At 31.8% G+C, this 24,143-nt stretch overlaps 1 protein-coding gene across 1 annotated transcript in view; it reads left to right on the plus strand.

Moving 5' to 3' along the window:
• The window catches only part of LOC134687712 (E3 ubiquitin-protein ligase RNF213-like), a 111,295-nt gene that overhangs the window by 31,674 nt on the left and 55,478 nt on the right, over positions 1-24,143 (plus strand). The window contains exons 8-25 of the mRNA XM_063548170.1: positions 701-834; positions 1,277-1,369; positions 1,784-1,933; positions 2,523-2,683; positions 3,022-3,244; positions 6,412-6,582; positions 7,146-7,208; positions 8,423-8,532; positions 8,834-8,971; positions 9,588-9,750; positions 11,690-11,766; positions 12,200-12,332; positions 13,129-13,236; positions 15,512-15,597; positions 16,228-16,407; positions 16,655-16,784; positions 17,263-17,436; positions 17,899-18,035. Of these exons, the coding sequence (XP_063404240.1) occupies positions 701-834; positions 1,277-1,369; positions 1,784-1,933; positions 2,523-2,683; positions 3,022-3,244; positions 6,412-6,582; positions 7,146-7,208; positions 8,423-8,532; positions 8,834-8,971; positions 9,588-9,750; positions 11,690-11,766; positions 12,200-12,332; positions 13,129-13,236; positions 15,512-15,597; positions 16,228-16,407; positions 16,655-16,784; positions 17,263-17,436; positions 17,899-18,035 (2,431 nt within the window). The remainder of the gene's footprint in view (positions 1-700; positions 835-1,276; positions 1,370-1,783; positions 1,934-2,522; positions 2,684-3,021; positions 3,245-6,411; positions 6,583-7,145; positions 7,209-8,422; positions 8,533-8,833; positions 8,972-9,587; positions 9,751-11,689; positions 11,767-12,199; positions 12,333-13,128; positions 13,237-15,511; positions 15,598-16,227; positions 16,408-16,654; positions 16,785-17,262; positions 17,437-17,898; positions 18,036-24,143) is intronic.

Below are 24,143 nucleotides of genomic sequence, written 5' to 3' on the forward strand. Positions count from 1 at the left end.
TTGAAATGTGGTAGTGTTACTGGGGCGGTGCAGTTCATGCACACGAACGCAGGGTATACATCCTATTGTAACACTCGTATTTGATGTAAACACGTTCAAGGTTATATCAGCAAGAACATTCTGATTATGATGTTGTTGGTCTGCTCATATTGATACGACTTTTCGCACCAGTACAAATCAGTCGTATCAGTTCCCATGTTTAAGTTTTATTCATCATAATTGTCTTATTATCGTTAATCTTTAACTTAATAAATCACGATTGTATAATTTTATTTCTTAGACGGAAATTCGAAAATATCGACAATATTAAAAAACAATATATCAAGTCTGTAAAAATAAAATTGATAAATATATTTTGTATCTACAGAACTGTTAGTTTCTCAGTAATTTCAAGTCATGGCGCTCTCTGTATTTACCATAATTTATCCAACTGATAAACTGTTTTGGTCCTCGACTATAAGCTGTATACCATGGCTAAAGCATCTGTAAACACGTTTCTTTACAATCTTTTATTGACACCATTATTGAGCATCACTGCTGAAATGTTCAATTGGTAGTTTATTAGAGGTTTTGTCCTTAAATTCCAACTGTTAACAGTTTTTTCTATTTGCTTATTCACAAATATTACACAGAAGTATTCTGATATGGAAATCAAATTTGTACGAAAACGAAATTCATCTTTCAATCCTGTTTATTTCAGGTCGGGTACCAATGAGGCGTCTAGTATATAGAGTGCAACCTCTTCCCCAGAGTATGCTGCCATTGGTATGGGACTTCGGACAGTTGAATATAAATGTAGAGGAAATGTACATTAAGCAAATGGTTCTAAGATATGTAGGTTGATCTTTAATTTGATGCACGTTGTATTGATTTAGATAAAAAATGAACTACAAAGCAGTTTGATAAAGAATGTACTTGTGATTTTAGTTAGTCTGAATACTGGAATCGTGTATCGTCCAAATCACGCAACAAGGATGAAACTATCTCAACCTTTTTATTTCACGAATGAAAGTTTTATTTTTTACCGTTTTTTTTAAAGCAAAGCAGACCGGATAATCGTAGCATTTATAGTTGAAAAAACAATGTTTTCAAAATACACGATTGGATCAGATGCTAGATGAAAACCAAACTACTAAATATAAAAACCAAATGTAATTTTCAAAATCTTCAAACTGAGAAGAAGGTTCAAAATGATGTGAGGGTTTACGCTTCTCACATGAGCATTTATAAGAATGTTCTGTCTGTAAAACCTGTCAGCATAATTTTTCTTTTTCAGATCAAGAACGATAATATTCCGAATTTACTAAATCTTGACAAAGTGGTCAGCAAAATTTTGACAGTCTCACAAGATTTTATGAGAGGGCAGGAGGTATAACAAGTTAGAACAGTTGTACAGAAAAAAGTTTTGGCAATTCTCCACCTTTGTATTATATTGACTGTTCTTATTTTGTTTTTATTTACTTCTTTTAGTTATATATTGAATGTATGGTCATCAAGGACCTAATATGAACTCGGATATAATGCAATATATCCTAATTCATTCTTGATACATCGAATAATTATCCAAGCAAATAAATAAGACAAGCAAACTCAGATGATGTTATTTAACAATGAGCAATTTTATCTCTTTGAAATATAATAAATCTCAAATATTTGTTAAAATTAAATAACAAACCAAAAAATGTTATTATTGTCTCGGATATAAAAAAAATTATTCCCTTTGTTAGACATGATAATGGAGACTTCTTCTATTCATACTGTAAATATAAGCATATTTTTACAGGATGAATGTAGTTTTGTCAGTTTACGCGACGTTGAAAGAGTCCTGGATGTTATGAGTTGGTTCTATGCAAAGAGTATAGGAAATGATATGCTTTTCGAACAGCTTGCAGATGACAATTATGATGAAATAGATGCAGTTGATCAACCAAAGGTAACATGTTTAAATTCCACCCTTTTAAGACATCACATTTCATGCCCATTTTATTTAAGTTAAAAAACACAATTGACTCAAACCCAATGACTCCTAAATTTTTATAAAAATTACCATCAATCCAAACTGAAAAACACTTATCATGCTTATGGACCGCAACATTTGTCTAGTATAAACATTTCCTTTAAGTAGTTTTCATAAATCATCTGAATGATGAATTAAACTGACTAATTTAATAAACAGTCCATCTAATTGAGGCTTTCGTTGATAGTTATTCATACTTTACACTTAGAGAAACTGACTAAACTAAGCTAACCTTGATGAAGATGTTTAACTGTATCATCAAATTAGAGGACAAAAAGAGCTTATAATGTGCACTATGCTACTGAATTTATACACATTGTATATTTTCCCTATCTGCAATGATATGATGAATATGCATATTATTTTATTGTGAAAATGAAGTAAATCAGTTCCGTTCGGGTACACTTGTATTAACCATTATGCATTTAAGCTATCTTTTATGTATTTTTTATAAAATTCGAAACGAAGCACATATATAAGAACCAAGAACTGTCTTATTATACAGGTTATTGATCATACAACAAGATCACTTGTTCTTGCGTTGGGTGTGTGTTACCATTCATGTCTAAAGAAAAGATTTGAATACAGACACGCAATAGCTCCACACTTTGAAGATCCTTTGGAGTTAACTGGAGGAGCAAATCAGATTGACGAAGAAATATCTAAGTATGAAAATATATAAAATTCTAAATCAATTACCTACATTGCTTTTAATTATACAATGTCATACTAACCATTGCTAACCATCGAAAATAGAAGAAAAAAATAAAAGTGCACATATGCATGCTTTTGTTAAACATATAGTCACATATTATTGGAGATTTCGATAGAATGACACATTTATTTTCCGAAATTAAAATGTACCTGATTAAGGCGGAATACCAAAATTACGTATTGTATCTCTCCGTCTTGATTCAACTAGTTCAAAATGTACATTGAAAAATCTTATCTGAATTTTTTATTTGCGGCTTTGATAATCGTTACTCTATTTTTTATATTTATAGATGCCAGTCTGTGTTGTTAAACAATATTGAATTAGCCAACAATATAGCAAAAAATCAAGCACTAAAAGAAAATGTGTTCATGATGGTAGTGTGTATGGAGCTGAGAATTCCGATGTTTCTAGTAGGAAAACCAGGAAGCTCTAAGTCTTTGGCAAAAACAATAGTAGCTGATAACTTACAAGGAAATGCAGCTCATCAAGATCTTTTCAGGAATTATAAACAGGTATTTGAGATAAAATAAAAGGGTTTTGTTGAAAACATTGAAACTTATTATGTTCCTCCTACGATAGTAGAAGGGCTTTATGTTTTCTCGTCTGTGCGGCCGTCCGTCCGTTCGTCCATCCATTCGTTCGTCCGTTCGTTCGTCTGTTCGTGCGTTCGTCTGTCGTCTGTCCCGCTTCAGGTCAAAGTTTTTGATGAAGTTGAAGTCCAATCAACATGAAACTTAGTACACATGTTCCTCATTATATGATCGTTCTAATTTTTATACCAAATTAAAGTGTTGACCCCAATTTCACGGTCCACTGTACATAAAAAATGATAGTGCGGAGTTCAGGTTAAAGTTTTGGTTAAAATGTTTGGTCAAGGTAGTTTTTAATGAAGTTGAAGTCACATTAAGTTGAAACTTGGTACACATGCTCCCTATGGTATAATCTTTCTAATTTCATTCCAAATTAAAATTTTGACCCCAATTTCCAGGTCGACTGAACATGGAAAATGATAGTGCGAGTGGGGCATCCGTGTACTTTGGACACATTCATGTTTTGATAATGTTAAGCAATTCTTAAATATCTTAAAAGAATAACAATAATAGTAAGCGACAAATATGGCCGTTAAATACACGTTATTGTTTTAATGACCCAATTAATGGGCATTATGTTTTCTGGTCTGTGCGTCCGTTCGTTCTTTTGTTTTTCCGTCCGTTCGTTTGTCCGTTCGTCCGTCTGTAAAGCATCAGGTTAAAGTTTTTGATCGAGGTAGTTTTGAATGATATTGAAGTCCAATCAATTGAAACGTAGTACACATGTTTCCTATGATATTATCTTTCTAATTGTAATGCCAAATTAGAGATTTACCCCATTTTAACGTTTCACTGTACATTGAAAATGATAGTACGGATTGGGCATCCATGTACTATGGGCACATTCTTCTTTTAAAATTGTTCAAATGTTCAAATCTGCATAGGTCTGGATTGAATTGATCTTATTCCATTGATTGTTTTAAAAAGTGTTGTTAAAAAAAACTATTACAGCCTCAAATATGTAATACCATGCATGTAACCTCTCTAATAATTTGAGGACGTCACTTATATCTTAATATTTTTGTTGTTGATGATAATGGTAGAACTTTATATTCGAAAGTCTATGAGAAATTCATTCACAACTTTACTGGACTTTTGGTGAATTATAGGCTAATCACTTTTCAATTAGATTGGAAGACATTTGCTATTATAGTCACCTCGAGTTTCGTTTTCGCCTTCACTTACATAAAGTATTGTCGTAATGTACTAACAAAAACGTTATAACTTTATTCAATAATTTTAATATCAGAAGTATTCCATATCTGGGTTTGTAATCTGGGCTATTGTCTTTCTTAAAAGTGCGAGTAATTCACTACGCTGTCTGGTTCACCTAATTTTTCAAATGTGATGCAATTTTATTTAAAAAATTGACACCTTTGCAAAAGAAAAAATGACAGACGATGAAAAAGAAAGAAAAAATCCACAACACACTACACAAAATAATTAGACGCTCCGGATAAATAAGTACAATTTGATAAAAATTGCCTTAAACATAATAATTTTTTCTACGTGACAATTGTTGTTACTGAAAAAACGTTCACATGATTTTGATCGCCAGCTACGATTTTTTACTAGATTTTTTCTTGCCACGACCACTACGGACTCTTATTTTCCTGTTATCGTTTTCGTTGTCGACCATATTGTTGACTGTTTAACTTGAACTGATGATTTCCTGTTGTTCACCTTTTTTAGCTCACCAGGTCCCGAAGGATCCCATGTGAGCTTATGCCATCCCTTGGCGTTCGTCGTCGTCTGTCGTCTATTGTCGTCATATGTCTCCGTCTGTCTGTCGTCGTCGTCTGTAGTCGTCTGTCGTCGTTCTCTGCCGTCGAAAACTATTTCAAAAATCTTCTCCTCTGAAACTACTGGGCCAAATATCTTTAAACTTTAACTAATGTTCCTTATGGTATCTTGTTTATATAATTTATCCGAAGTTTTGATCCATCGACTAACATGGCCAACATGGCTTAAAATAGAACAATGGGGTAAAATGCATTTTTTGGCTTATATCTCAAAAACTAAAACTTTTAGAGCAAACCTGACACGGAGTGATTTTGTTCAATTGGTGAAGATCTGTCCGCCCTGACATTTTCAGACGAATCGACCAATCCATTGTTGGGTTGCTGCCCTTTAATTGATAGTTTTAAGGAAATTTTGCAGTTTTTTGCAATTATCTTGAATATTATTATAGATAGATATAAACTGTAAATAATGTTCAGCAAAGTAAGATCTACTAAAAAGTTAACACACCATAATTGTCAATTGACCCCTTACGCAATTATTGCCTCTAAAAATTCACACAATTTGTTCATCATGTTTGCGAATATTTAACAAAATCTCCTCTGAAACTACATGGCCAATAACCTTCAAACCGTAACTAGATTTTCCTTCGTGTATCTTGTTTATAAATTGTATCCGAAGTTTTGATCCATTGAAAAACGTAGCCGCCATGGCTAAAAATATAACATAAGGGTCAAATGCATTTTTGGGCTTATATTTTCAAAACTAAAACTTTTAGAGAAAATCTGAGAAAAAGTAGAATTGTTCAATTGGTCAAGATCGTTCGGCCCTGAAATTATCAGACGAATCGAACAAGCCTTAGTTAGGTTGCTGCCACCGAATTGGTAGTTTTAAAGAAAAATGCAGATTTTTTGTTATTATCTTGAATATAATTATAGATATACCTAGATATAAACTGTAAGCAGCAATAATGTTCAGCAAAGTAAGATCTACAAAAAGAAAAATGTGAATATGACCAAAAATGTCAATTGATCCCTTAAGGAGTTATTGCCCTTTAAAGACAATTGTACACAATTTGTTCATCAAGTTTGCTAACATGTAAAAATCTTCTCCTCTGAAATACAGGTGAGCAATTCAGGCTCTTGAAAGCCTCTTATTTTAATCTTCTATTCAATTTTGTCAATTAGCAGCTTTTATTCAAAATTAGGTTTAACTGTGTATCTGTCATTAACATATGATATTTTTTACTAAAAATAGATTCATAGAAAATAATTAAATGAGCAACAACGTTCCAAAAGTATGTTCATAATATTTCATATCATGTATCATTTAACTCTGATATTTTCTAGGTACAAATGGTATCATTCCAATGCAGCCCATTATCAACACCAGAAGGCATAGTTGGAACTTTCGCCCAATGTGCATCATATCAGAAGGAAAAAGATCTCAATAGATTTGTCTCGGTTGTTGTCTTAGATGAGATTGGTTTAGCTGAAGACTCCCCTAGAATGCCATTAAAGGTATACTAGTATTGTCTAATTCCTTGATACAAACCTGAATTGAAATGGAACTTTATATATGAGTTGCAACTACATCCATATCTTGAATAGTCTTTATTTGGAACGCTCAAAATCACACATTTTACTATAGCCAAGGATACTTTAGGATGCATATAACCAAAACGGGCCGTAAAAGATCAGCCAGATTTTCTAAGAAAAATGCCTGTGTAACAAATTGAGGAATAAAACAGATGTTTTCCTTTCGTTAGATGTTTTTGAGCTTTTGACTTTGCCAACTGTTCAGGAAGTTTCTGCTTTGCATTTTCCATGGACTTCGTTTTTTTTTAATTCTTTTTAATATAAACACTGGAAGTAAATTCAAATTTTTATTCCGAAAATGAGAATCAAAATTGAAAATGACATGAAAAATTGTAAAACGTCTGAACATGTCAGATCCAAAAGGATATGCCTCATTAAAGAATTACCTACATATATTACGTTATGATTTGACTCATAAACAATGTAATGTTTGTGAATATTGTAAATTTCATTATATTATTCAAATCATATTTTATTGTTTTAAGACACTACATCCATTACTAGAAGATGGTTGTCCTGATGACGAAGAACCTGCTCCGTATAAAAAGGTAAGCTTTTCAGTTTTTCTAATAAAGAAATATACTTTTGACATTGGATAGGGAAGCAAATCAAATGCATATATTCATGCTCAAATTGCATTCACCTGTTTTAGTAATAGCAAAAGTTAATACACAAAATTTGAATCAGCGATACAAAAACTAATGCAGAAAAAAGTTATTTCTTTGAATCAAAATGCTAAGCTACATAGATTGGTAACATACAATAAACATGAGATCGACACCATTCTCATCAATTGTTTACCAAAAGTTTGTTCTGACTTCTTGCCTAATGATGTTGCTTAAATTCTGTTGGCGTAGAATAGGAAATGTTCTGAAACACCTTACACGGAGGCGAAAATATATATTATTGATAAAATAACAATTTGAGTTGTTTGTCGTTTATAGTTGTATACAATAATTAAGATATTACTTTACTTGTTATCTTCAATGTCTTTATGTCTATGTCTTAGCAATCATACCACTTCTTCGGAAAGTTTACAGTGGATTGATTTATTTTCGTGGGTATCAAGGTTCGTGGATTTGATGAACACTTCTACTTTTCGTGGATATATAATTTCGTGGTTTTGACAATCCCTGCAAACAAAACCTATAGTTTATTTGTAATATGTTGAACATTTGAATTCGTGGTACACTCGTATCCACGAAACCCACGAAAATTGGTATCCAACGAATACAAGTGAATCCACAGTATACATTACTGTGAGTTATTTCATTGAGTGAAAAAAGAGCGTTTCAGTAAATGCGTCTTATAATGTATAGAAAGTATGTACTATCGATATATATATAATTCTCAAAAGAATATTTCTTTTAGCAAATGTAAAAATTGAATGTCTATACTCTAGGAAGGAGCCAGCTTGCAACCGGATACTTATATATTGATCTAAATGGACCTCATCAACCAGAATTCTGTTACTTGTTTATATTGACTGCTGGGATGAAAATGGAATACCATATTCCAGCAAAGTTTTCAACTCCTTTAAACATAAAATGTTAACACGGCTATAGTTATCATTTTTTTCTGAAGAAAATCGTAATCTAAAGTATCATTAGAGGGAGTTAAATATTTTAAGAAATGATGGTATTGCCTTAAGTCTAATCAAAATCATCCAATGTTTTTTACTTCAATATGATTTATTCTTCTTTATTTTCAAATATTATACATTATGAAGGTCAGTACTCACACCTTTCCCATTTACAAATAGGTCGCATTTATCGGAATTTCTAACTGGGCTTTAGACCCTGCAAAAATGAACAGAGGAATTCTAGTACGAAGGGAAGTTCCAAATGAAGAAGAACTTATAAACAGTGCCAAGTAAGTAAATTTATAATAGATATTATAGATGCAAGTACCAAATCGAAAACCCAAATCATGATATCTAACTTGCCAACAAAGAATGAAATAATTGAAAATACTCAGAATATATTGTTGAAATAATTGAAAATATTCAGAATATATTGTTTTATTCTTGGTGATTTTCGATGCTATTTGATTATAATTCATAACTTTCCATAAGTGTATATAATGGGTTAACATATGTTTTTTAATAATCTGTATATATTGTTTTCTTCTATCCCATTTGTGTTTTTTAAAATGATTAAATGATTACATTTAGGGGCATTTGTTCGTCTGACAAGATAGTTCAGTCTCACATAGAACCAATGATACCTGCTATGGCATCTGCATATCTACGTGTATTCAAAAAAGCTTCAGAAGAAAAAAGGGAATTTTTTGGATTGAGGGATTTCTACAGGTAAGAGTAAAGTTATTGAAACACGCATATTCTATTAAACATTTGAAATTATAAGATATGCGACTTGCATTCACGTCCTTCACACATCTGATATATAATATCATTCACTAAACTCAATATGTATTTTTTGTGGAATGTCTAAATTTCGGTTGTTTGTATCATAAATGAACCATTTGAAAAAATATAACATGATATTAGGGAAATCAATTTTATTTTGGCAACCACTTTTAACAATTAAGCCAATCCTGATATCCAAAAGAGTATGAAAACCGAAATAGCATTAACAAAGGAAGCAAACAATCATGTAAGAATAAGTTGTGTTCTAATAAATCTTTTGTTTTGAATTTATGTAATTTTCTTGAGTAATATCACTCTTTCTTCTGTATTTTTAATAATACAAATGTAATAATTGATTCCGAAAGCAATACAGCTATATTGAATTCAGCGTGTCTGTACCGGTTCCGTTTAAATCAAAACATGATTAATAGTCATATAATCTAAACAGCACCTCGTTTTATTTATATTACAGTTGAAAGCAGATTATGAGTATTTTGACAAAATTGGAAACGCATTATATGTATAAACGACTTTAATATGTTATAAATGTTAATTGTAGTTTGATTAAAATGCTATATGGGTTTATCTGGATGTCAAAGGAAAAACCGACATGGTTTCAACTGAAGCATTCCATTCTTAGAAATTTTGGAGGTCTAGAAATGATAGATCCGGTATCTATATTTCTAGAGTTGTTGTCATCACAGGTTGACGAATACGAAGAGGTATGACAATCCAAAACATTATGAAAAATATGATTTCAAACATTGATATAAATGTTGATAATGCTTCTTATTACACATTTGTTACGAATACGTTGGGTGTTGCTTATGTAATAACCTCAAATTTGCCCGGAGCAAGAAATAGTTTATTGATTATTGTGCTCTGATTCCAAATGACGTGAAGTTATTGCGTCCTTAACGACAATGGCGATCAATGACGGTGCTCGTTTCATCGCAGTGGAGATAGGCGATACAGCAGACTTTGTATAGCAAATGAAAAACGCCAATACAAGTAAACAAACTGAAAAAAGAGGGACGAAAGATACCGAAGGGAAAGTGAAACTCATCAATCTAAAATAAACTGACAACGCCATGGCTAAAAATGAAAAAGACAAACAGACAAACAATAGTACACATGACACAACATAGAAAACTAAAGAATAAATAACACGAACCCCATCAAAAACTAGGGGTGATCTCAGGTGCTCCGGAAGGGTAAGCAGATCCTGCTCCACATGTGGCACCCGTCGTGTTGCTTATGTGATAACAAATCCGGTAAATAGTCTAATTCGGTAGGTCACATTCATGAAAGGGAAGGGGATTGTAGTTACGACGTTAGGAACATATCCGATATCATTTGTGAAACGGTAATTCCATAACGGTCAACCAACTCGTGATGGCGTCCGTAAAATTTACGAAGGGATGATTTCAATTTCACCATTTGGAACTCTTGGTTTAATAGCTTCCTTGTAGGCAGCAACCCTCGGTTGAACGTGACATTAAAATTGTTAATAATTGTTTTTTTCCCTTTTCTGCAAAACTTAAAAATGTTATGAATAGATTATAACATGTCTTTTCCATATTGGCCCTGGTATCATCCCTCGACCCATATCGGCCCTCGGCTATAGATGCCGATATGGGAGTCCCGGGATGATACCAGGGCCAATATGGGAAAGACATGTTATCATTTATAATTATATTTATAGATATATACTTATTACATGGGACTTCTTCATGACCGACTTTCTCCTTCGATTAACCACACGCCAGATTGAATGTAAACCCCAATTTATATTAAATAGTATAACAGTATTAGATTTTTATCAACCGTTCATTAGCAAATTTTTAGTTCTTTTCAAAGCGGGATTCGAACCTCATCTTCTATGAAATAGAAATAGTACCACCTGTAAAGACATATTTTTTTGTCTACTTATAACATTTTTGTTGGCGTTATATATGATCATAACATATGGTCATACAGCGCATGCTGCATTGTGGCAAGTAGATGGTATACCATGCAGATCAGCTTCTTAATGTATATCCGTCTTATATCAAGCTTTTGTAAGCATCAAAATGCGTGATATAATAAAAGTAAATATTCCGATATATCGTGTTACCAACAGTATAAAAATATCATAGCAGGAACAATTAATGTCATAAAGTTAACTCAAGAACTTGCAAAAACACTAACCATACTTATTCTAATAAAGTAACCAGATGTAACAGCAATAAATTTGGTGTTTGCAAATACATCAAAATGAACCACAACTAAGGTTCGACAATTTATGACTTTCAATTCAGAATGTTGCTTCGAATATCTTATACATTCCGTTTTTTGCTACACCTTGAATAAAACGTATATTTTGTTCGCCTTAAAACTAAAGACTGAGCCGCACGAACCAACCAAAATTAATGTTTTTTCCTGAACTCAAATCTTTAGCGGTCTCAAATTAGTTGGGATACACCTATTGTCCCCCTTTTTGAGTTCACACATATTCTGTTGCTATTTTGTTTATTATCAAGATATATTTTCTTGGTCATTTTATGAGTTTTTATCAGTTGACAACTATTGCCATAACTTGACTTTCATCAATTTAATTATATAGTTTGGGTTATAAATCAGAGTTCCATTTATTATCAACTATGAAATAATTTAATTCAGAAAATGGCAACCGATCCAGATTGTTCTGCAGATGGAATGATACAGGCCTGCTTACGAGGAGATGATAATTCTATCAGGTAAAACGTGTTTCATTATATAACAAACTGACTCATTATTTATTTATATCACTTTAAAGTAAGTATTCCCCTTGACTATCTTTTTGTACATGTAAAAAAAGACGTTATTGACAAAACTTAAATCACTGCCTGGTTTTAAAATATGCATATACAACTAAAAGTATTTTGCTGATCTGAAAGGCATCAAATATAATTGCCACTGTACATCATGTACTATGTTACAATCCTACCTAAAGCCGACGAGGAAAGGCAATAATCGATCGTCGGAAGCTATATTTCCATATAGTCTAGAGCGCTAGACATGGTTATGGGGTTGTTATGATGATGACACAGAGGCAAGGGGAAGAACACACTTGAAGACCTATAGTTTATTAACATTAATTTCTTTCACTCATAAAATATATTCTAATAAATACGTCTTTTTTTTTTAAAGCGAAAGCAGATATCTACTTTTACTAACAGAAAATTATGGAGCATTGGCAATTTTGGAACAAAATCTTTTCACCATGCAGAATGCAGTTGTTATATTCGGCAGTAGTTTCCCTAGTGATCAAGAATATACACAAGTGAGATTGTGTTGCACTTGTTTTTAACTTTAGCTGTTTCATGAATAACATAAATACTGGGATAAAACAAAAGTAGAATAATATCAACTGCAACTTCGACCATACTATCAATATACTGTAGTTAAGGTTTAATGTATAATGTGCTGACGCGAAACAAGTTTTAAGAGACTGAAGGAACTAGATAAACAAGAAGAAATGTTGATAAATTACGATATGTAAACTTCCAGTACACACTTTGTCCTTGTAAAAAATTCTTAATGACATCATAATTGTTTTTAAACTAGCCGAAAAATTCTTATCATTTTGGACTACTTACTGTCAAACATAATGTGTAAACTTAAAAAACAAAGGAAAAAAAGAATATATGGTATCGTTGTTTTTGTTTTTATTATTTCAACCGTTTCATGTAAAATGATGACACTGACTATCGCCTTACAGCCTTCACTAAATAGTCGGAACAAAACACTTATATTTATTCTTGCAACAACAAAAAAACAAAAATAACAGTATGCTGTAGAGCGTAAATGAACTGTTGACACTGGTTTATATTCTTGATAAACACAAATTTTAATACAGATGCAAATAATGGTTTTAACTATATAGCTAAATTCTTACTTAATGCCAAATTTAAAAGCGCACATTTTAGATAAAATATCTTGAATGAAAATTTGTTTTTTGATATATTCGTTTATTTCTGTCAATCACCACTTTTTTTCATAAACATTTGTAAATGTTATAGTATATATCTTAAATACAAACTCGAGTAACTTTGACCTCAACGGTTGCTTATCTGTAGGTGTGCAGAAATATCAATCGAATAAAGGTGTGCATGGAAACAGGCTGTACAGTGATTCTGTTAAATCTCGAAAACCTATATGAAAGTTTATATGATGCTTTAAATCAGGTAAGAATGTACTGCTAATGTTATAAATATACCATAAGAACTGCTTTTGATGGTGACCCACGTATATAATCTGTGTTAATTATAATTTGTGTTTGGTTAGTTTTTATTTAAGCTTGATAAACATATTATAGGTATACAGAACCTTATAAAAAATCGAAAAAAAGGAAGAGATTCAAAATATTTTACCTATACTTTACAGACAGTTGATGTTTGAGAATTAAGAATCAAATCAAACCAAAACATCACATTGTTCTACAAACACGCAGGCATGGTGGCCATGACGTTGTTAAATTAAGGGTTTATTAGGCGTATAACCCCGGCCTTGCATCTTTTTGGAACTTTTGGTCCTCGGCGATTTTCAACTTTGTATTTGTTATGGCTTTCAAACTTTTGACATCTGAGCATAGTTTTGTGAAGACGTAGCACGCGTCTGACGTATAAAAATATGTTTTAAACTGTTACCTGTTGATGGCTATTATTCGTTTGTTTCTCTATCCTACATTTTCTCCCATTTATCTGTTTATTTATTGTAACCCTGTCGTGTAATGTTGTCATTTTAATGTTATAATTAACACTGCCATTAAAGCGGGAGGTTTGGCATGCCACACAACCAGATTAAACCCACCATTTTGTCATAAAATGCCCTCTACCAAGTCAGGAAAATGGCCATTGTAATATTATAGTTCGTTTCAGTGTGTGTTACGTTTTGGTGTTGTGTCTCTGTTGTGTCGCAGCTCTCTTATATTTGATACATTTCCCTCAGTTTTTGTTTGTAACATGGATTTGTTTTTTCTCTATTGATTTATGAATTTTGAACAGGGGTATACTACTGTTGCCTTTATTTATTTGTATTCGAAGATAAAAGAAACGTTACCACATGTAACAATATACCTGTTTTACATTATTATTTACTTTGTCTTGACCTGAACGGTTAGTTGATGATCACATAATTAGTTACTTCATAGCAATACTTTGTATGTCCATCCTACGATAGTAGAGGGGCATTATGTTTTCTGGTCTGTGCGTCCGTCTGTTCGTTCGTCCGCCCGTCTGTCCCGCTTCAGGTAAAAGTTGAAACTAAGTGCACATGTTCCCTATGATATGATCTTTCTAAATTTAATGCCGGACTAGAGTTTTTATCCCAATTTCACGGTCCACTAAACATAGAAAATGATAGTGCGAGTGGGGCATCCGTGTACTATGGACACATTCTTGTTTTTTGTATATTATGCTTCAAATGCTTTAAAACTTTATCTTTAGTTTGACATGCCAAATTGTTTGATCGTCGAGTTTTGTGTAGATGAAATGCGCGTTTGGCGTATATTTCAAAGCTTATGTAATTGAAGAGAGGTTTTGACATGTTATAGAAAACTACTTTATTCTTTAATAAGCATCCATGAGATTAAATATCTTCCCAGTAAAGAGTAAATCAAAAGGAAAAAGTTATTTTGTTTATATACTGTACCAAATCATTGAAAATATGTTAATAAGGCCTTGCTTTTCGTACGATAACGTTTTTAATTATAATTGACTGAAGGAAAAAAACATATATTTAAATCTCGAACTTTTGAATATATCGTGGAGCCAAACAAAAAAAGTAAGTATAAAAGAAAAGCAAACAGTTTTTATGCCCCACCTACGATAGTAGAGGGGCATTATGTGTTCTGGTCTATGCGTCCGTCTGTTTGTTCGTCTGTTCGTCCGTCCGTCTGTCCCGTTTTAGCTTAACATTTTTGGTCTAGGTAGTTTTTGATGAAGTTTGAAGTCCAATTAACTTGAAACTTAGTACACATGTTTCCTATGATATGATCCTTCTAATTTTAATGCTAAATTAGAGTTTTTACCCCAATTCCATGGTCCACTTAACATAGAAAATGAAAGTGCGAATGAGGCATCCGTGTACTATGGACACATTCTTGTTTAAATCCAATTTTCAAACAAGATCATTCAGCAAGCTCATTAAGCTAAATGTTATTTATCAAATCTGTATGTTTTTAGCCGTCAAATGAGACTCTCAACCTATGAAACCCATAAAATAAGGTTTTGTATGAGGGAAGTTATATTTCTTCAAAAAGTGTTTCTTTCAAATGAAATTAGAGATAAAATGACCTGCATACAAAGGACGCCTCAATTATATCATCTTATTGTCAAAAATGTTTTAAGATCATAAACAAATTAAGACTGGACCGTTTATAAAAATATCATACATCATATTACAGAAACTTTTCTTTAATTAACTGATTCGACCTTTCTGTAAACATGACTTCTTTTTCAGTATTATGTTGAATTCGGAGGAGAACGATATGTAGATCTTGGTCTTGGGTCGCACCGTGTAAAATGTCGGGTACATCGAAAGTTCAGGTATAATTTGTATTTTAACCATACTAAAAACGCACTTATGTTCGTGATCGATTTATTTGATGAAACTTGAATAAAAAAAAATCCTAAATAAGTTCTGATCATTGACATTTTCTTGATGGAACCATTTTTTGATCGTGCAATTTTTAAACATAAGATTTATAGACAATGAATAAACCAAATATAACTCGTATTTATAAAGGAACGGTGACTTCTGATAAAGTTTTGAATCGAGGAACGCCAAAACCAGTTGTTAAAAATGTTATTTAAGATACTAGAATGATGATTTTTACCGGAGACTCTTATGTTGTCGGCAAAAACCTGTGAAAGAAAATCGAGTTGTGTTGAATGATTTTAAAATTAAAAAAAGTGAGTTTATAGCTTTCATAGTTAAAAGACTTTAATTGGTAATAGTCTGAATCATTTATTCATTTTACCTTGGTTATTTTAATGAATAAGAATATGCTGGCTTACAACAATTTACCCTAACAGCGGAAACTCATTATCATATTACTTTAAGATAACATAGCGTTAAAAAAACTATTGAAGATTGTTTGCTCCTAAACTACGCTAAGGATGTTTTTCATCTTCAAAATCTATATGGAATATAATCATGAGACTTTTTTTAAACAGGTTGATTGTTGTAGCGGAGAAACAAGTAGTGTATAAAAAGTTTCCTATACCACTGATAAATCGCTTGGAGAAACATTTTCTGTCTATGAAGACACTTTTGTCTTTCAGTCAGTTAAAAATGAGTAAGGAGCTACAGGAATGGGCATTGAAATTTTGCGAAGACAAAACAAGTTTTCATGGGTTGGTATTATTTTAGAGTTTTCATTTACATTATTGGTCATTTGTGTTTGACCTAATTGAATTTTAAATGAAATTTAGTTAAGTGCTAAAACAAATGGAAAGGACTATACATGTACATACAATGTAATAAGGATGATAATATCTTGCATATGATATTATCAACATTATCATAATTAAAATAATCTTCTTGTCCGAAGTTGTGCTTTTACATGTTTCATTTTTTCTCATTTGCAAGAATAATGATCAGTAAGAAGAAGGTGAGAGAGATTGGAGAAGCATTTTTGGGATACCACGAGGACACATGTCCAGCAGTTATACAACATGTTTGCCAAGAGAAATCTACAAAGGAAGGCGAACGTGATTACGATGAAAATAAGGTAGGTATTTTAATATTGTAGTTATTTCAATTATTGTCAACTTCGTATATGAATGAGACCTTTGACACTATTAATTTCACTGTGCCATTTAAAAGATTTAACGTTCTGCTCTGCTCACAGCGATTTTCTGAATTAAATTCTATAAACTTCTTTGACGACTAATTTGTGTATGGCAAATGTAAAATGTTATTGATTTTGTATTCCAGTTACGTCATCAATATCTGTTTCTATTTTAATCTTAGAGATTTTGTTTCCAATGGCATTTTATTTTAATCAGATTATTTATGACAGTCTCAATTTAATCGAATTACTACTGCTTTCTTAATAAAACAAATAAACGATGATAACATTTAACATATTTGCAACTATCTGCTGACTCATTCAATATTACATTGATTTTAATGTACAAACCGTAAACCAATTAGAAAGATACTAAGGTGAAATATAGTTTACATTACATATACACATTTGTTTTAAGATACTTCAAGATGCAAAAGGATTATTACTGTGGTGTGCAACTCCAGCTGCTGTTCTTCAGGGAGGAGACGAATGTGACAGGAACACATATTTTCATCAGCAGGAGCATGAAAGTTTGGCCGATTACATTTCTTTCAAAATGAGATCTGATCAACATCAAACTGTTTTTGCTCAGGTATGCTTTAGACACAAGATAAATTGACGACTGCAACATGTCAAAGTATTATGTCTCATAACACATTTCCCTGCGTCGTTATATGTTTATTATGAAGAACAAGACCGTGATATATATAATGTGTTGCTTTATCCTAGAGAACAACTTTACTGCAAATATCTCACCAGAACGTGACTAAAGTAAAACTGAAAATGGAAATGGGAATGTGTCAAAGAGACAACCCAACCCAACTATAGGGCAAACAACAGCCAGAGGGTCTTCAATGCAGCGAAAAACTCCAGCACCCGGAGGCGTCCTTCATCTAGCCCCTAAACAAATATGTTTACTAGTTCAGTGATAATGGACGCAATAATAAACTCCGAATAATACACAAGAAACTAAAATTAAAATGACTTGCATGTATTTTTTAAAGATATTTATTGATCTTTCGTCTCTAAATACAACTATTACATTTGTTTATAGATTACAACTAATTCAAGGATCCTTTCAACTCTTGAATTGGACGATCTGGCCAAAGAAGTACCAGTTGCTAGAAAAAATATACACTTGCTTACATTACAATCGTTCCACACAGAGCAGCAATTTAGCAGGCAAATTAAGTAAGTTTTAGTGAGCTAAGATATTAATTTGTTGTGCCTGTTTTGATTTTCTGTTTGAGTCCCCGAGCTTCAATACATTACATTTTCACGCCAATTGTATATATGACAATACAGTTTTTTTTTTAAATTGGTACCGCTGACGAAGGCTATGTGTTAAAATCGAAATATTTTTCAACACAATTATATAACATCATCATCGTAAACAACATTCTGCTATTAGTACCATTGTGCAAATGTTTAGACAGGTATATTGTTTTCCTTGTCTACGTAGTATCGTCTATCCTAGACAATCTAGTATACTAGTACTGTGGATTCATTAATCTACGTTGGATACCAATTTTCGTTGATTTCGTGGGTAAAGGGCAACCACAAATTTAAATGTTCAAAAAAATACAGGTTTTCTTAAGGAATGTATGCAGAATTTGCCAAAACAGAGAATTCAAATATCCACGAATATGCAAGTTTTAATCAATCCACGAAAATTCATACCCACGAAAATAAATGAATCCACATTTTTGAAAATTTGCTGGTTGCTCCTATTTTTAGACTGCTTAATATATAATAAATATATATGAGTACGTCTGAACAAGTGACAACTCTACGACAGATTTTATCCATCAGATCACCAGCAGTGATCTGTTGGAATACAAAGTTAAAAATAAAAATAAAAGTGCTCCATGTGTTCTTACTTATCACCCATCTCTCAAAAACAGCTTTGGTGTCATTCGTGGAAAACAATTAAAAAGAATTCCAAACTATCAAAGAAATTTTCCCGAGCCTCCCATGATAGCTTTTAGACAACCTAATAGTCTGCGGAACCTGCTGGTGAAGGTTGAAGTGTCTGATAATAGAAATACTTCTGGAGAATGTAGTTCATGTGAAGAAAAACGCTGCAAACGCTGCTTACAGATGCACCATTTATCAATATTTCACAGTAAGGCAACCGAAAATAACTATAAGCAGTGTTACCTGCAAAAGTATGAATGTTATTTACATACTTGAACGTTCGGTTTGTGGCCTACAATATGTTGGTGAGTCAAATCAGCACTTCCACAAACGCCTCAATGGCCATAGGAGTGATATATCTAAGAAGCCACTTCTCCCAGTTTCTCAGCATTTTAGACAGGCTGGTCACAAACTTGATGACTTTAACCGCATGAAAATTCTAGTGATTGACTTGAGTGATGCACAGCGTCAGGTTCGGTAAAGCTTTTGGATAAAAGAACTAAATGTACATCATCCAAACGGCATCAATAAGAAATACTGACAGTTTTTAATGTAAATATACACAGTCACGTAGATTGAAGTATCGTGTTTTGTTTATATTATACGATTCAAGATGTTGGATTAAAATCAATAGACAAAAACTTACCTGTATTACTGACCTATTTTTACACTAATATCAGTATATTGTTAAAACCATTGACACTGAAGAAGGCTATTCGTTAAGCCGAAATGTTTGTCAACACGATTGAATTCAACATTTTTGTATAATAACATCTTATATCAGACTCGTTGTGCAAATTTTTAGACTTATATATATATATAGATATATCACATATTTTGTACTGGTATGTACGTTTTTGCATGGCCAATAAAAACCGGAAGTCAAGTTTGGTTATCAGCCCTAGAAATCCATATCGAGCCCCCGAGTTTAACTTCCGGTAACCTGTCAATCAAAAAAATGGTCATCCGAAGCAGCTAGATGATCAGGAGAGATTTATTACAGATCAAATGACGATGCATGTTACTTCATATGAAAACCGATAACACAATGAAGAGAAGTTTAGAAAGTTACGAGTCTCCTGTAGTAGAAAAAATGTAAATATCAACAGTGGAAATCAAAAAAGTTTCCGTAAAATTTTGCCATCATAAAGACTTTAGAATATATGACGTCGTAATGGAAAAGTGACCGTTGTGTGACATCGAAAGTTTAGGCGGAACATATTTCCAAATCAGAATAGCGATATGGTGTTTTCTTCATCAGCATTAATTTGAAATGTAACTCTTAAAGTCGTTTAATATTTACTATTCTGAGAATTAAGGTATTTATTGTTAATTATTTATTTAACTTTTCACCAAACTTTGTTTACTCACTGTGATACGTTTTTTTTTTTTTTTTTTTTTCGTTAAATGATTTTTTTAAATTTTTGTTGAAAATATTAAACATAATTTGATAAATGCTTTCTTTTTTCTCTTTGTTTGAAAAAATGTAATAAATAGATTATTACAAGTCATTGTCCATATGGTCCGTGGTATCAGCCACGACCGATATCAAGCCCTCGGGAGTCTTAGGCTGATACCAGGGTCAATATGGAAAATGCAATGTAATAATCTATAAATACATAGGTACATATAAATATCAACATATACCATACAAATATATCATAGTGTTGATTATTCAGTACAAAGTTAATTAAAAAGTATTAAAACTTCATATAAAGAACGATACATAGCTGGGTCTTCAAAATGTTCGACTGAACATCTTTCTAAAGTACTGACTACTATTCTTTCTACAGTTAAAGATGGGCTTCAAAAATAGTGTGATGAGCTATATTCTACCAGTGGTGTTAACCAGATGTGGATTCTCAAAAATTCGAAAGATCTACTGCTTAATCTTCGTTCACAATTTTTGCAATTTTGCAGCAACATAAAGACTTTGGATTTTTCTACGCTTTACACTACTATTCCCCATGCTCAGTTGAAAGATCGACCTCACCATCTCATAAAACAGAGCTTTTTCTATAAAAATGGGAATCGTAGATACAAATTTCTTGTTTTGGGTTACAATAATTCATATTTTGTGAAGAATCACACTGAATCTTCCAAAAAATATACTGAAGATAATATTATCAAAATGCTGGACTTTTTGATCGACAATATATTTGTTGAGTTTGGAGGATTTATATTTCAACAAACAGTCGGTATTCCAATCGGTACTAATTGTGCACCCCTGCTGGCCGATTTGTTTTTGTACTCGTATGAAGCAGAATTCATTCAGAACCTTCTAAAAGACAAAAAGAAAAAGCACCTTGCGAAATTCTTTAATTTTACTTTTCGATATATTGATGATGTTTTATCATTGAATAACCCATATTTCAGCCAATACTTTCATCTCATATATCCCAGCGAACTTGAAATTAAGGATACTACTGATACTAGAAGGACTGCTTCATACCTTGATCTTTTCCTCAATATTGACGCAGATGGACGACTTCACACGAAAATCTATGATAAACGGGGCGATGTCAACTTCCCAATTATCAATTTACCCATTGTTAACATCTTTAATACAAGCTACGACAGGCAAAAGCTACCATTTTCTCAAAGACAAAGTATTCTTAATCTTATATACAAAAAGAATGATCCACAAGATCTTTCAAATTATAGGCCAATCTCCTTATTAAACTCAGACTATAAAATACTATCTTACACATTAGCTCAAAGAATAAAAAATGTACTAAATTTAATAATAAATGCAGACCAAACAGGATATATAAAAAAACGATATATTGGCTTCTCAGACAAAGACAAGACATCATAGATTACGCCGACAAATTTATTGTTGAAGGTGCAATTTTGTGTCTAGACTTTTCAAAAGCATTCGATACTTTAAAATGGACCTTTATGTACCAAACTCTTGAACATTTCGGCTTTAATAGTTCATTTATTAACTTGATCAAGACGTTATATTCTGATATAAATAGCTCAGTGTTCAATAATGGATGGATTTCTGCACCATTTGGGTATAAAAAAGGGGGGGTGCGTCAAGGATGCCCCTGCTCTTCCATGATCTTCGTGATCGCAGTTGAAATCATGGCATGTCAATTAAGGAATGATTATAACATTAAAGGTTTTGAAATCAAACTTGACCATTCAAAACATAATTTGAAAATTTCCCAGTTAGCAGATGATACCACTCTGTTTCTTAAATCAAAAATTGAAATTATAGCAGCATTAAACGTTATTGAAATATTGGTCTTAAATTAAATAAAAACAAAGCGGAAGGCATTTGGATAGGAAAGCTTAAAAAAAATGTAAAGATAAAGTAGATAGTATAAAATTCACAGATTAACCCGTTAAAGTGTCAGGATTATATTTCGGCACAAATAAAGCAGAATGCGCAAACATAAATTGGGAAAATAAGTATGAAAAAGCAAAAAAACTCATGAAATCTTGGGAAAAAAGACATCTTACTATCATCGGTAAAATTCTTATAATTAAATCAATTATTATTCAACAATTCACATACTTGCTAGCAAGTATGACAGTCATAAATAAAACGTATAGCGACAACCTAGAAAGAGAAATTTTTAATTTTCATTTGGAACGGTAAACAAGACAAATTAAAAAGGTCAACTTTCATAGCAGATTACAGTACAGGAGGACTCAATATGATAGATATCGACAGCTTCTTTAATACGCTTAAAATTAAATGGGTATCAAGATTAATGGCGTCAAAACATGAAAATTGGTCAATTATTCCTAGATACGGGAAAAAACTTCCTTATCTTCAAAATGAATTTAGAACTTAAAAATTTAAATCCACTTAAAATTACAACTGAATTACCAGAATTTTATCTGGATATGGTAAAATGCTGGATACGGAAAGGTGGAGGTCAAACTAAATCACCCACCAACTTAAGGGAAATACGCCAAGAAATTTTATGGGGTAATAAAAACATAAAAATAAAAAATAAACCATTATTGATGTTCAATTGGATCAGAAGCAATATAATGTATATTAATGAAATTATTGACGAAAACGGTCAAATCAACAAAAAGTCAATACTGCGTAAGTTAGAAATAAAACACAACTGGATAGCCGAACTATCAATACTAAAAAAAGCTGTTCCAAAATGTTGGATAGATATCCTGAAAACAAATAAATCTGTTAAAACCCGAGTTAATATTAACGAAAAAATAATCAGAATGAATGAAAGAGAAATAGATTTAGCAGATCCTGATAACAAAACCGTCTATCAATATTTTATAAAAAATAAAATAACTCAAAACATTGGAATAATAAAATGGCAATGAATATTAGGCGTCAAACTATTACAAATTAGACACTCCTTATCATTTATAAACAAAGAAATATACACAAACAAACTTAAAGTTTATAAATGGAAATTATTTAGCTACATTTTGCTGAACACAGAAACTCTTTTTCAAAAGGAAAATATCTAATACGTCAGAGTGTGCTTTATGCAAATGCACAGACAATTATCAACATTTTTTTATTGATTGTAAATTTTTAAAAGACTTGTGGAATAAAATAACAGAAAAAATGAATATCATAAACTTCTGTAAGAAAATAAACTTAATAGATATAGTCTTTGGATATAAAATAGGAGATCGACATTATAATGACATAAATCTTATTATAACGTTGATAGGTTTCTCAATTTACAAATCATTTAACACGTCGGAACAAAGAACAAAATCCGCCGACATATACAACATCTTCAAAAAAGAATTTGAATTATATTTTGAAGTTAACAGATGTGTAGAAAAACGTAAAAGTAATCTAATTCGCAAAATTCAAAAATTTCTTTCAACTGCTAGATTATAAAATATGTAAACATAATATTCATATATAGCTTCGAAACAGAACGAAGAAAATATTTACTCAAGTATCTTTAAAATGAAATACTACAAAGGCAAAATAAAAATTGACACCTCATCGGCCGTAAAGAAAAACCCTTAAACTACACCTATTCCTAAACTTTAAATCAAAACACAATAAGGTATATATTATTGGGAAAGACGATAAATTCATATTTCGATAACAATAAACATATAATATCTTACCTTTTGATAATAATCCCAAAGCGAAAAGATTAACACATGAACTATATTATCCTTCAATCATGTCAGGTTACGATTATTTGATCACACAAAGACACATGCACGATTTTTCTAAACGAGTAATGTGTGTCAGGTAGAATGTACCCAATAATGAGGATGTAAAAGTAAAGGTCAAATACGGAACAAAATTACGTAATTATAAATGTGAATGATTTGCAATTATATATGCTTATATTGTATTTTTTTCTATTTGTAATTGACTACCAATTAGTTGGATTATATTATAATTTATAAATG

This window comes from Mytilus trossulus, chromosome 10 (genome assembly GCF_036588685.1).
Source record: "Mytilus trossulus isolate FHL-02 chromosome 10, PNRI_Mtr1.1.1.hap1, whole genome shotgun sequence".
Lineage (NCBI taxonomy): Eukaryota > Metazoa > Mollusca > Bivalvia > Mytilida > Mytilidae > Mytilus > Mytilus trossulus.